Source organism: Cupressus sempervirens, chromosome 8 (assembly GCF_028749045.1).
Source record: "Cupressus sempervirens isolate cs-2001-9-10 chromosome 8, ASM2874904v1, whole genome shotgun sequence".
Lineage (NCBI taxonomy): Eukaryota > Viridiplantae > Streptophyta > Pinopsida > Cupressales > Cupressaceae > Cupressus > Cupressus sempervirens.
This window is the reverse complement of record NC_143125.1, coordinates 453,435,959-453,450,047: the sequence shown is the minus strand read 5'-3', so window position 1 is coordinate 453,450,047 and position 14,089 is coordinate 453,435,959. Positions and strand designations below refer to the sequence as shown.

Here is a 14,089-nt window from a genome sequence, read left to right as displayed (position 1 = left end):
TAAAAGATGTGCAATGTAAAACATATAAAAATATTCACTTATGTCTCGCTTTAGGTGCCCTTTTTGATTTGCACACATTCCCATAAAATTTAATATTAAAGTAACACTTTAATATTTCACAACTAATTTACATGTTACTTTAATAATACTTCAAGCATAAAAATATATTGTCTATTAGACTCCGAACAACACGAGTGATAGCTCGTTGGAAAGCTATCGCTGAGGAGTATCAAATCCAATCACCAAAATTAGCCTCCCCTGTGTCCTGCTAACTTACTAAAAATAGTAATGATGCCTAAGACTGAGTAAATAAACTCTGTTTTGGCCCAAACTAGAGATGATTAGGCCAAAACACTCTAGGATCCCTTTAAACCCTTTGTTAGCCCTTGGGACCATGTAGAACTAGGCTAACACGTACACACTTAATCAACTGCTAAAGTTGGGACATTACAACTTCATAGAAAAAAGTAGAGTCCCAGGTATGGCTTTCTACCTTGATATTTCTAAAGGTTATAGTAAAGTCAATTGGTGCTTCCTATATAAGACTCTTAAAATTTGGTTTGGGTCCAAAGGTTGTTGATATGATTCGAGAATGTGTGGAAACGGTGCACTTTTCTGTTTTGGTTAATGGGGTTCCTTGGGTTTTTATAAAAGCAAACAAGGTCTTCGGTAGGGGAACCTCCTCTTCCCTTACCCTTTTATTATGATTATTGAGATCTTGGGTAGAACTTTCATGAATCTTGCAGCCATGGGAGAATATGGGGAGTCAAGATTGCCTCCACCATCATCCCCTTTGTTGTTTAACAGTTTGTGGATGTTACTTTCCTATATGAGAAATCCTCTATAGTAGATGCTAAACAAGGGAAGAACCTTCTTTTTGATTATGCTAATGGTTCTAGACAATGCATCAACTATAATAAAAATAGTCTCTACTGCTTCAACACTCACGCTGATTTGTACACCAAAATTCTCAATATTCTTGAGTGCTAATGTGCCAATCTACCTGGGACTTGTTTCTTCCACTTACTATCAGAGATGTTACCCTGACTTTTTGGAATACCATCCTTGAAAGATTCCAAAAAAAAATTGTTGGCTAGAAAGGCAAATTTCTAAGTAGTGTAGATAAACTCCAACTCCTTGCTACCTCCCTCCAGGGCATTCCTATTTACTTCCTCTGTCTATTTAAAATATTGGGCTTCATGGGGAGAAGCTTGAGAGAATCCAACTAACCTTTCTTTGGACGAGCATGGAATAGAAGAAACAACTTTCTTTGGTTCATTAGGACATGGTCTGCCTACCAAAGACTATGGGTGGACTTGAAAAAAGAAAGATTAATGCCCTGAATAGAACTTGGCTAAAGGAGCTTCTGATTGTTGCAACACTATTAGGAATAAGTATTTAGAGAGGGAACACTTCTTCATCAATTTGAATTCAAATGGTCTCCCTTCTAGATCTAAGCTATGGAACAATATCCTCAAATATAGACCTATCATTAGAGAAGGTTTAAAGTGGCGGATAGGGAATGATAGAAGGATCAGATTTTGGGAGGATGTGTGACTTGAGGAAAAACATTTGGCAGAATGGCACTTTTGTCAGCTGATGAGTATCCCCAAAAACAGTTTGGGTACTTTTGTTGTTGATTACATTGTGCGAAGGGGAGGTAAATGCAAAAGTGTCTCAGTGTGCTGTAACTACCAATGTGAGCTCATGCCCAAAGTTCTAGAGGTTTAGACCCTTCTCCATAATCTAAGGATATTGCAGTCAAACTATAAGGATAACTTTATCTGAAAGGGGGCCATGGTGAATTCTCAGTCAAATCTACCTACACGCAACTAGTGAAATCCGATGGGGATACTGAATGGTGGAAAAGAATCTGGAGCTTGCAACTCATACCAAAGATTAATTTTGCCTTGTGGGTTCTTATGCATGGTAAAGTGCTTACACAAGATAACCTAAGGAGAGGCTTCCAACTGCCAAATAGATGTATCGTTTGTAAGCTAGAAGAGGAAACCATCAAGCACCTCTTTATTCACCGCTCTTTTGTTTGCATATGGTATATGATCCTCAAAAAAGTTGACCTCCTGTGGGTTGTACAAAAGCATATACACCAATTTGTTGATGGTTGGCCGTCATGTTTATGTCACCCATTGATTAAATAACTTTGGGACCAGATGCCTCCTCACATTTGTTATGGTATCTTGAAGGAACAAAATAACAACATTTTCAAAGACACTAGAAGCTCTCCTGACAATATTTTCAACAGTTGTTGCAAGATGATTATGGAAAATATCTCTGTCAGTAAGTGGAGAACTCCTAGCAATCCTCCTACCATAGTTGACAGTTAGATTGCTGACCAATGGAAACTCCCCCCAGAGTTTAGGGCTTTTAACAATTCTAGAAATCTTGACATGCAAAAGACCAAATGGGAGGTCCAAAGCCCTTCATTGTATTAAATAAACTTTGACGGGGCTGCTATTAATAAATGGGAAGCTGGGGGAGGAGTTATAAGGGATCATTATGGTTATCTCATTGCAGCATATGTTAGTAGGTTGAAGAATCACACTGTTAACCAATCTAAGTGAATGGTTTTCTTGTGGGGACTTAATTTTTCCCTTACTATTGACATCAAATATTTAGAAATTGAAGGAGACTCCAAGTCAATTGTTAATTCTGTTAGTGGTAAAAGTGCTACGGGTTGGAAGGTGGATATGATTTTGAGAGCTATTAGAATGCTTATTGCCAACCTTGACAACTTCACCATCTGACATATGTGCAAAGAAGGGATAGAGCTTCTGACTCTATCGCTGTATTCAGAATGCTGCAATATGACTTATGACATTGGAGGAATGTCCATCCGTTACCAAAGAAAACAATGACAATTCTTGTGAAGGAAAGATTAGGGGTTCTAGTTAATAATGATTAATTGCCTTGTCAATTGTTATTTTATTTGCACCTTCTATTCAATGATGATTATGAAAAAGGGCTTACTTTTATATCAAAATCTGAATAGGATCTTAGAACCCATCAATTTTTCAGAGGGCTCTCCACGTGGTGGTATTGTGCCTAGTCGTAATGCTTATTTCCAAAGCAACTCACGGTGGCCAAATAATGATTCCATTTATTTGCCGAGTATTGATATTGGGAAAGGCTGCATTTATTATTTATTTATCCGGACGAATGTCATTGGTGTTGATGAGGGAAAAAGCCTTTTTAACCTCATTAATTCTGGTTTAATGTAATGTCCTTGATTTAGCAAGTCTCCAGAGTGTGGGTTTGTTAGCTCATTATCGCGACCCTCATGAGTTGATGTCTAGTTTTGGGGGTCTTCATCGTGAGATTGCTATTTTTGGACTTACTATTTTTAGTAAGTCACTCTCGGTTAGTTGCTATTTTTGGATTGAGCAGTTAGGCAGGATAGTCCTCTGGTTTTGGATATTTGATCTCTCTCTAGAATTTCTTTATAAAAGTTTTTTTATTAGTGAGCTTGTCAGATTAATGATTATTTAAGTCACTTATAATAAGCATAGTACTTTATATTATAAAGTGTCATAACTTTATATTATAAAGTTGCCTTTTAAGCGGAAAGTGTGAGAGTGAAGTTGGATGGCTCAATTAGTATTACAAATGCATCTTTTTGTTGAGGAGAGATCATCTCGAATTTATATATTTAATTTTCTTATATTGCCTAGCTGAGGGTTTGAAGAATTTCTGTGATCTTCCTGGATAATTGTGCTGAGGTAAACAATTATCGAATTTCTCCTATTGTGGCTACTGTGGCTTGGAGATATCTGGTGTTGAAGGTTGACGTTTTAGGCTAGGATTTTACATTGGGTTTGCTGACTGAATTAATAAGGGTTTGCAATTTTGGTTGGAAATAAGGGTGGATTGCATAAAGAGACTGGATGGCAGAATAATGGAGTCAGTAAATTACTTCCAGACACTGGTTTTGGTTGGACAACATTAACACTAGGGGTTTTGCGAATTACTGGTAGCTGGCAGACGTAACTGATAGCAAAGACAGTTTTTATTGTGAGAAAGGATGGGATTATCAAGAAGGTCCTACGCCCTTCTCAGTCTAACATTTGAGTTAGACGGCTGTTGTGAAGCCAACTGGGCTTGCGGTTCATTAATTCTCCCGTGAAAGACCAAGTCCAAGCCGTGAGTGGAAGTAAGACCTGCAAATAGGAGTCGGCAGCTGTTAGAATTGTGGTGGAGATTGAATTCACATCTGCAGGAAGGAATTGTGAATTTGCGAATTGGTTAAGAGTGCTATTGGAGAGTTTGGGAGCTGTCTGAACCATATTTTGATGCATGCGTTCAAGTTGCTCTGCAGTGATTTGTTTCAGAATACTTGCATGGAGGAGATAACTGCCAATGGACGTTACTTAACAGTAATCGGTTCAGGTTCCATTTGCTGTTTAAGAATTGTATTGTGATTTTATGCATACCTGTACATTTTTAATAAAATTAGCAAGTCAATTCCAGAGAGTTTATGCTTATGCAATTTATGTTATGATAGTTCATAAAATTCAAAGGATAAAGGAACAGATATATGATCCAAAAATACAACAAATTAGAGGAAAACAATCTATTGTGCATCAAGCTTTAAATTGGGAGCCAGTAAGGATCTATACATTTAATTGAGGGCTCACACAAATGTGATGCTCATCAACTACAATGATTATTGCTCTTGCTTTTTACAAAGTGTTGTGGGATTGCTTCTGGATACTTCCATCATTTTCCTGTGGCTCTGCAACTACAGTATTTTGCATTTCACTAATCTTGTTAAGCTGGAGGAGGATAATATTTGACAGACTGAGAATTCAGCCTGTTAAAACTGAGGTCTTCAAGTCTAAACTGGTTGTGAGGTTTGTGTGCACCGAGAATGGGATTGACAAATTCATGGAAAACATAATGGGCTACGATGAAAGATCGTCCAGACAATTTGTTTCGTCTTGGGCGGACAATGGGTCATTGTTGGGTATATCAATTTTGAAGTCATCGAGGAGGTTATTGCACAGGCTATGAGCCTTCCAATGGAGGAAGAAAATGGAAAAAGGAGAGCAAAATCACAGACACTACAAGCCTCAATCAATTCTTCTGTGGTAATGAGAAGTTGGTCAAAGTGCGCGGTGGGTTCAACTGTGAGGAGCTTCCACTGTCATGGGATCAGGTGTGTTATGTTATCATGAATTTTTTGGCTCCTGAGGGTCGGTATGGGGTCTACTACTATTAGCATCTTTCGTTTCTGAATCATCTTAGAAAAAGGGATTTTATTTCCATTCCTTTTCTTTCACTGCATTTGATGGATGCAAATGCTAAAGATATTGCAGAGGCAAAAAACTAGGGCAAGAAATACACTATTCTAGATCAAGACCTTATTTACCATTTGAACAACTTCAATCTAACCCTTTGTGCTCCCTGCATGATCTTTGTCCGAAAAATATGTTTGGCTTCAAGTCCCTGCCTATGGTTAGTGTTGTCCTGGACCCTGAGCATTCGAAAAAATTAATGTTTAAAAACCCTGTGCTCATGCTTGAGCCCGGTCCCTTGAATGCCGTCAGTCTGCTTGAAACTGCTGACAAACAAAAAGGCAAGAAACTTGTTAGTCCCCTGGAGGAGTATAAAACCCAATGAACCTAAAAAATCCAAGGTGAAAATTCAGCACATTCAGCTCATCGATTTTAATGTGGAAATCACTATTGAGGCTAGCACTCTCCATCACTCTGTCAAACTGGCAACCAAACCCTCTGAAAAAGAGAAACCCGTTAAATATCCCTCCCTTCTGCAGAGACTGATAGTACAGAGAATGTGGAGGAAGAAGATGACTCCCCAGAGAAAGCTGCCCTTTCACCTGCCGCCATTGTCCCCTCACTTGCTACCAGTAGCGCTACCCATGTTTCTGAAAGCCCCAACACTTATGTTAACCTCGCTCCTGAAACCACTACCCATTCCAATTCATCTTTCCCCACCCTGAGGATCGATACAAATGTGGTTGTAGAGGAAGCCAGTAGTATCAAGGAGGAGACAGACAGTACGCTTCTTGCTGTTGAGAAAAAGGTGGATGGTTTGGATGCTAAAGTGCAGGTGATTATCAGCAATGCTGAAGTGATGGAAAAAAAGGGTCAAGGAGATCACTAGGTTCGCATTGAAAGACATGCACAGTTCTGCAACTTCCCTCTGTTTGCTGCCGGAATAGGTTCATAAAGACAAGCTGAATGAAGAGGATGACTACAAAGACATCTTCAAGTTTCTTACTGAGGGCTGGGTGAGGCTGACGCTGTACATGCCTAGTAAAACTTAAAAAATTAGTGATGGGTGTTGGTTGGTAATTTTTTGGTCTTTTTGGTGGCCTTATTTTTTATAATTATTTTTTTACTTTCAGTTTTTTACTACAGACTTTGCTCTCTATAGCCCTGCATGGCATATTATGGCTATTATCAAGACTCTGATTAACTTTCGTAGATTTTTCTGATTTAAGTTTAAAGATGGTTAGTATGTTTATTGTTTTGGATAGAGGAAAGTTGTAGGTGGCTATCCTTTTGCTGCTAATCTTCTGACAGTTATTATTCTTCTGTTAGTTATCTGTACATGGGTCAGCCCCCAGTTTTGGCTGCTTTTAATATCAAAATCATTTGAATCTTGACCTTCATTAACTGATAAAAAATGTAGAACGGTTTTGCTTAGTATTGTTGATCTAGCATAATTGCAATTTTAACTAGTGTAACTTAGAAGAGTTTTTGGATGATGATGATTTTTATATAAAAAAAGACCAACAGCTATGTTGCCGAAAGTGAGATTTTGATCAATTTATTTTAATTTGACGGGAGAAATTTACAATTGATTTTTTTTAGAAACACTTTCTCGCAGATGTGACTCGTAAATTTGCTTGTCAGGCTAGACTCACTAGAGTACAACTGAAATCTTAGCAAAACTATATGGAAACCTATTGTAATAAGAAGGAAATATTGTCTATAGACAATCAACCGTTTAGTGCCTTCAGAATTCATAGCCATGTTTGCATGACACTTCAATTTTTTTCCAAAGGCTGGCATGGAAGAAGAATGGTGTACGCTGTAAAGTGCTAAGCGAGAAATAAAAGTCTATACAAAGACTTATACAGTGATCAAGAAAAATCTGTCAGCTTGCATGTTGTGCTATCGACTATAGAGGTAATATAGAAGCTTGGGTGGTAGCTTGCAAGATGCATGATTAAAAATGTACTCACAAACCCTGCACAAGGTGCTGGAACAATGTAGTTCGGTTAGATTTGTCCAAAAGAATAATTCATGAAATGCTCAACTGTTGTGCAGGACAACTCACAAAATGTTGCCCCTAACAAATCAGAGTAGAAAAAGTCATTAAAATATACAAACTACACAGGTTATTCATGTGCATGGAAACTAATCTGAAAATGCAAAAGCTACGAAAACTATTCTTGTGTATGGAAGACTAAAAATAAGGAAACAAATAAAGAAATATTTTTTGGGTGATGTGAAACTGCTTGACCCTTAGGATCGTCCTGCATTAGAGGCCCCATGTAAATTACTATTACTTCTGTTAAGTAAATTAGGAGTTGAAGATGGAGGGGGCATGCCAATAATTTCTTCCTCTTCTTTTATAGGACTCAGAAAAATATAAAATTTCTATACAAAACATAGCATGTCTCAAATGGCTACTTTTCGGGCAAATACTTGTTGGCTGCCAAAGCTTATTTCTTGGAAAAAAAACATTTGCACATTGTGATAAAGATGAAAGTTATTCTATGCATGATTTCAGTATTAACATTGGCATTTTTATATGGTGAGTGTGGGCTAGTGCTTGAATTACAGAACTAAAGGACATAATTCCTTTCTAGGAAGTTATGCTATTTTTGTATGCATGTGATGATCCAGTGGCATATCATTCGAATTTTATATACCTAGTTTGTTCAATAGGGTGAAGAAGTCACCTGAGGGTGGTGCACTATTTACGAAGACTTTGGATTCATTTACTTATAATATCATGGCTTTTCTTACTTGACTGATGCTTTATTTGGATAGTTATATTTCCATTTGAAAATTGTATTTATGCTTGGTGGTGGTATGCATATAGTGGCATTTTTATGAATGGGAGATCTACTTTGCATTTTACATGATGGGTTCAAGCATCCCAACTGTTAGAAATCGACATGTTATAGAGATGATGTAAAAATCTAGCTCCCACATGTTGATTGCAAATCTCTATTGTGAAATTGAAGATGGAATTGTTTATAAGAAGATGGTGGTGTGTTATAAATGATTCAGTTGGTGTTTTATTTTCTTGTACTGCAGTGATACTGAAAGCAAAAATATATTTGTTACGGGTGGCAATGGTGGCAGTCTTCGATTTTGGGACTTGCGGTTTGGCCCCTCAACCTGTGCTACTTATGCATATAGAATGGGGATAAAATAGTAACACATTTATTATGTTTATTTAGTAACATGGCTTTTTTCTTTTATATCTTAATTTCTCCTGATATATTCTCTTAAATTTGATATAGATAATATGCTGTGCATTGTATGGCGTCACTAAAAATTCGATGTTATGGAAAAAGGCACATGTTGAGGTTTCATGCCAGGCATTTAATATTTTATTATTGTTAAGAATAAAAGGTAACAGGAGGAACTAATATGAGGAATTGGGCTGCTAAATGATATAAATCATAATCTTGAGCATATTAATATGTCCGGGGCATAAATATAGGGTTGAACTGAAATTGGACTGTTTTTTACCTATGCTTTGTTGAGGGAGTACACAGGTACACCCAATGCTTTAAAAGACAGCCTAGATGGCATGAACTTCAAAGTCTTTAAAAACTGTGTATAATCAGGCCATTTCTTTTTGGCAGTGGAAAAATTTCCGAATCCAGGGGAGTATACATATATCCTCATCTAAACTAGTAATGTTTGCTTCGTTAACTACTTGTCTCGTTTTCCTGTTTTGGTAGATTGCCAACTTCTTTGAACTCATTTTTCAAAGATTTGCCTTGAGTCTAATACTAATTCAAGTCTGCAATTTGAATTTTGTCAAGTTTCTGTGGTCATATCTCATACATAGATAATATTTCAGTTTAGTATCTACCCTACTTTGTTTTGGGTGGAACTCATATCTGATTCATTGGTGTTGACTCCTCCAAAGTTTGAGCAGTTTTTAGATATACCTAAGTTTTGAAATATGCCAATCAAACTCTCCTTAAGATATCTTAATCTTAGGACTCTTTTGCCTAAACTCAAATCCTAATTTAGTTGCTCAATAGTTGCAGAGTTTATACTAAATTAGAGAGAGATGTTCACCCATTACTGAGTGACATTAATGGTTTCCTTGGTATAAATAACTTCTGAGGTCTCAGGTTAATACAAGTTATGCAATGTACTCTTTTTAGCTAGTGTGAGAGGGCGAGTTATTAGCCCATCATTTCAACCCTCGCAGGCTAATTTCATGGACATGGGGTCTTGGTTGAGCTAGTGGCTATTTTTCTACTCTAATGGTCGGGGATGTTCAGGATTGCTCTTGTTTGGATCAGATTGGCACACTCACTATTATAAGTGTCTATTTTGGGAAAGTCAGAGTTTCTATCTTTACTAGACCACCTGAATAGATTGGCAATAGTGTGGCATTGTGCTAATGTTGTCAGAGCTTTTATTTAGAGACTTACTATTTATAGTAAGTCATTGTTAAGGAGTTTCTATATCTGATAGGGGCACCCAGACTCAAGGCATTTGCAATGATTGGCTCATTCATTAATTGGGTCAATTTGATAGACTTACTATTTATAGAAAGTCAATTATACCCATGATGCTATTTTTAGCATTGCACCTTGACTTGGTATTAGCAAACTTCGTTAAGGACTTACTCTTTATCTTAAGGCAATTGGATGCACAATAGATACAATGATTAATTCTCAAGTTCACACAAAAAGAAGAAATAATGATTAATATTAGAGTTATGTTATTTTAATTATTTATAAAGTAATACTTTATTAATTTTAATGATAAGGTGCAATTATTAATCTATATTTTTAGTTTATGTGAATGAAGTCACTTAATGGCTTAAAAGTATTATGATAAAGTGCATCACAATGATATAATATAACATTATGGTTTAAATGTACTTTGTTTAAAAGGGAGATATAAGTGTTTAATAAAGTATACTTTTTACTATGCATCAAAATAAGGGGTATAATTGAATTGTAAGAAAAGAAAGTGGTATCAAAAGCTAAGTAATTTCTAAGTTATGAGAAGTGTATTTGTGAAGATACAAGTCGATTTCTATTTGAGAATTATTGAAAGACAAGGCAAGAGAAAACCAATTCATTTATGACTTGGTATTTTCTTTTGTTGTGTGAAGAGAAATTTTAAACAAGGGTTTCAAGTTTTGAGTTTGAAGAATTATAAATTCTTCCAAGCATTTTTGCACTTTGAGCTAGTGAAACTATCCAGTGAAATTGTGCTTGGTGGTGGCATCATGTGTCATGTCCCCTTATCTACGACAATAAAATGTTGTGCGTTGTTAGCCCATTTTGCCTTGGTTTGGTGGGCTAACCAAGATTTCTTAGAGATCATATTGAATTTTGGCCTAGGTAGTTTCGGTTTACAGCCGATCGGGGTCATTTCAATAAAGATTCCAAATAATTACTATTTTTAGTAAGTTCTACAAGGTCAACATTCTTGACAATTTTAGTGTTGGACTAGGAGCATTTCGTCGAGGCCTTTCCAACGAGCTATCACACATGCTTATCCGAGTCCATCTAATTAGTAATTTTAATGCCTATAGATTTAATTGATTTATTAATAAATTGACTTTATAGCCTAAGTTCATATTGTTAAAAGTAACTTTATTATTACATGGGCACTTTATTTTCTTATTGGGAAAATTGATATTTCAAAAAGGAAATAAAGAAACAAAAGAAGGGATGTGAATAGTCATTGGGCTAGGCTTAAAAGAGAAAATAGTTCATTTGCAGCTTGTTAAATTTCGATAGTTCTTGTGAACCATAGGCAAACCATCAGATCTGTTGCCTTCGCAGCCATATATGATAAACTCTTATCATCACCCTGAGCACAATATCTTCTTAATAAAATAGATTATATATATATTTTTATCTATATCCAAGAGAATAAGATGAAGCTTCCTTTATACCAAACAAATGAGATTCATAGGGATGCGACCCTTCCAAAGTTTGGGTCCTCATCAATTAAATATTAATATAATATTGTTGAGCCCCTCAATATAATATAATAATAATTATAATTATAATACAATTATATTATCACATTGTGATATAACTATATTATGAATGATATAATTATATTATTACATAATATCTAGGACATTTTAAAAAAGTGTGAAAATGTGAAATTCGTAAAATCTGCGATATAATGATTCGGAAGAAACCCTAACACTCTTAGGCCTGCTTCCCAACCGCATATTGAAGAAGGATGGAATTTGGTCTTTAGCAAAAAACATTGGAGGAAGGTTCAGGAAACTACACTAAGAAATCTAAACATTGAATCGGCTAAGAAGAGGAAATCCCTTCGAAGACATAGCCCTCCTTTCTCGCAGCATATGGCCAGATTTTAGAGAAAATGGGAAGATCGATTTCATAGTCAACTACAATTTTCCCAGAATCCAAAAATCAAAAGATTCGGAGGGATGTGGATAATTCCATTATCTTCCTCAATGCCAACTTTCGTTAGAGGTGCAAACAAGATTAGTTTAGGGCATCGGGAGGACTGCAGAAAAAAGCACATGTAAACAATAGTAATCAAATAAAAAACTCCTTTCCAGCTCATTGAAAGCAGATCTTGAAACGTATGGTGGAGAATGGAAGCAATAAGGGTATTAGAAAGATTAACAATAATGTTATTCCATTGCAACATCCCAACATATTGATTCATATCATCCAGATATTTTAACAGTGATCCCTGTTCAAGGTAACAAACATTTGAGGGTAAATCGTTTGAAATCTACTATTGTAGGCTCAACAGGAAATAATCAAGCTTTAGAAGATAGGGTTTCCAATATGGAAAACTTAAAAGAGAAAAGTTTATGGGCAACATGGGATGGTTTGGTGGCTCAAAGGAGAGATATGGAAAAATGGCAGAATGATTCATTCATGGGTCAGGTAAGTATCACTCATTCCTCTGACAAATTTTTTTTGGTAGAATGTAAATCTGCTTGATTCAGAAATATCCTTCTTAATAAATTTAGATTATGCTCTAATGGATTCCTCTTTCTTTTTTTTCGAATGGTTTCCAAATTTTAATGCTCAATCTTTTATTCCAAAAGAAGTTGCAACACAGGTACATTTAGGGCAAATTCCAGTTGAACTAAATAATTGGGAAACTTTAAAACTAATAGCTAATTACCTAGGTTCTTTCCTTGGCTTTGAACAACCAAAGTTTGCTACAAAGGATATTAAGATCTTAGTAGACTTAAATCCAGTATGTATCTACAAACTGATTAAGTTTTCTTATAGATATGGCTTATATGAAATCAAACCAGTAATTTTTTAAGGTATAATCAATAATAACAGAGTCAGATGGTCTGACGTTTTCGGTACTCCAGCCAATCTTTTGGAGATTAGCGAGGTGGATGAAATAAATTTAGGTAAAGGAAAGAGGGAAGGCCAATCAATTAGCCTAGCAGATGTTAAGAGGGACAGATAATTGAAAATGGAACAAACGAAACAGAAGCAAAGATAGGTAACAAAAAAAATGATGAAGTGAATAATATCAATAACCCAGACATTGGAGCTACAAGAGAGCAAAACAAGGATTCTCAAACACACAAAACCAACAAAAGAGATGACTATATTAAGAAAATAGAATCCAATGTAAAGGTGTTGTCAGAATTACGAAAAGAGGTAATGGAAGTTCAAGTTGAACTAAGAACTGATCTAATCTAATGTCATGCTTTGAGAAGAGAAGAGAATCTAGCGACTTTCTCATTAGACTTGGAGAATATGCTCCTCCCCCCCCCCCCCACCAGAAGATGCGTCTGATTTAGCAGGATGGACATCTCCCTCTTCCCCAAATCCTGATGAAACCAAGAACAATTTACCATTAGAACTATAGAGGCAATGCAATCTACAATATGATGGATTTAATAGATAGTTTGTTGGAGACATCTCCAAGAATAAATAAAGCACAAGAGCATTTTCAAACGATGGAAAATATCCTAAGACATGAAGAACATGAAATTAGGATTGAGCAAGAAGAAACGATTGAAAAAGATAATTCTGAAGTCTTAGGATTAGCCAAAATATATGAAGGTAATAAAGCCCCAAATTGTGCTAAATCACTCAAAAACAGAGGAAGAAAATCAATTGCAGAATTAAGATTAAAAGACGAATAAGCTGAAAATCAGAAGAAGCTAGCCTTTTCAAATTGCGGGAAGGGGAAGAGATTCCACACTGAAAAATGAAGATAACATCATGGAATGTTAGGGGTCTTAATACACCTAACAAACAGTGCCTCCTAAAGCGCAATCTAAAATGGATGGAATCAGAGATAATTCTAATTCAAGAATCCAAACTATCTTCTGAAGAAGCAATAAAATTGAATCACAAAATTGGACAATGGCAATGTGAGGATATCCAAGCAAGGGGTGCTTCAGTTGGACTATTGACGTTATGGGAACATAATAAAGGAAAGAACTGGATGGGGGGCTGGCTTAAGAGCATGATTAACAATTTGAGAATATTTTTAATAAATGTATATGGTCCAATCTAGACCACAGATAAAAGAAACCTATGGCAAGAAATTAACTTACTCTTCAATCAGTTTGAACAATGCAATTTCATAATTGGGGGAGACTTTAAAGCATGATAAAGTAAAATGAGAAAGAAGGTGGGGTAATGTAGGAACCCCAATCTCTTATTGATTTTAATTTTTAATCATTGGGTGACTTAAAGTAATGTAATGGATATTAAATTCTAGAATGGTATTTATACATGGAGTAACAGAAGAGAAGGGACCAATTTCATTGCTCAAAAACTAGATGGATTCCTCTTTAAAGGAGACATTAGCATACTGAACTTTTGTTTACAGACATCCATCCTAAATCT

General features: G+C 35.9%; 1 protein-coding gene across 1 annotated transcript in view; it reads left to right on the top strand.

Annotated features, from left to right (window-relative positions):
• Positions 1-14,089, top strand: part of LOC149543175 (Transducin/WD40 repeat-like superfamily protein) — a 268,058-nt gene that overhangs the window by 135,030 nt on the left and 118,939 nt on the right. Inside the window, exon 10 of the mRNA XM_089798064.1 lies at positions 8,313-8,381. Within this exon, the coding sequence (XP_089654190.1) occupies positions 8,313-8,381 (69 nt within the window). The remainder of the gene's footprint in view (positions 1-8,312; positions 8,382-14,089) is intronic.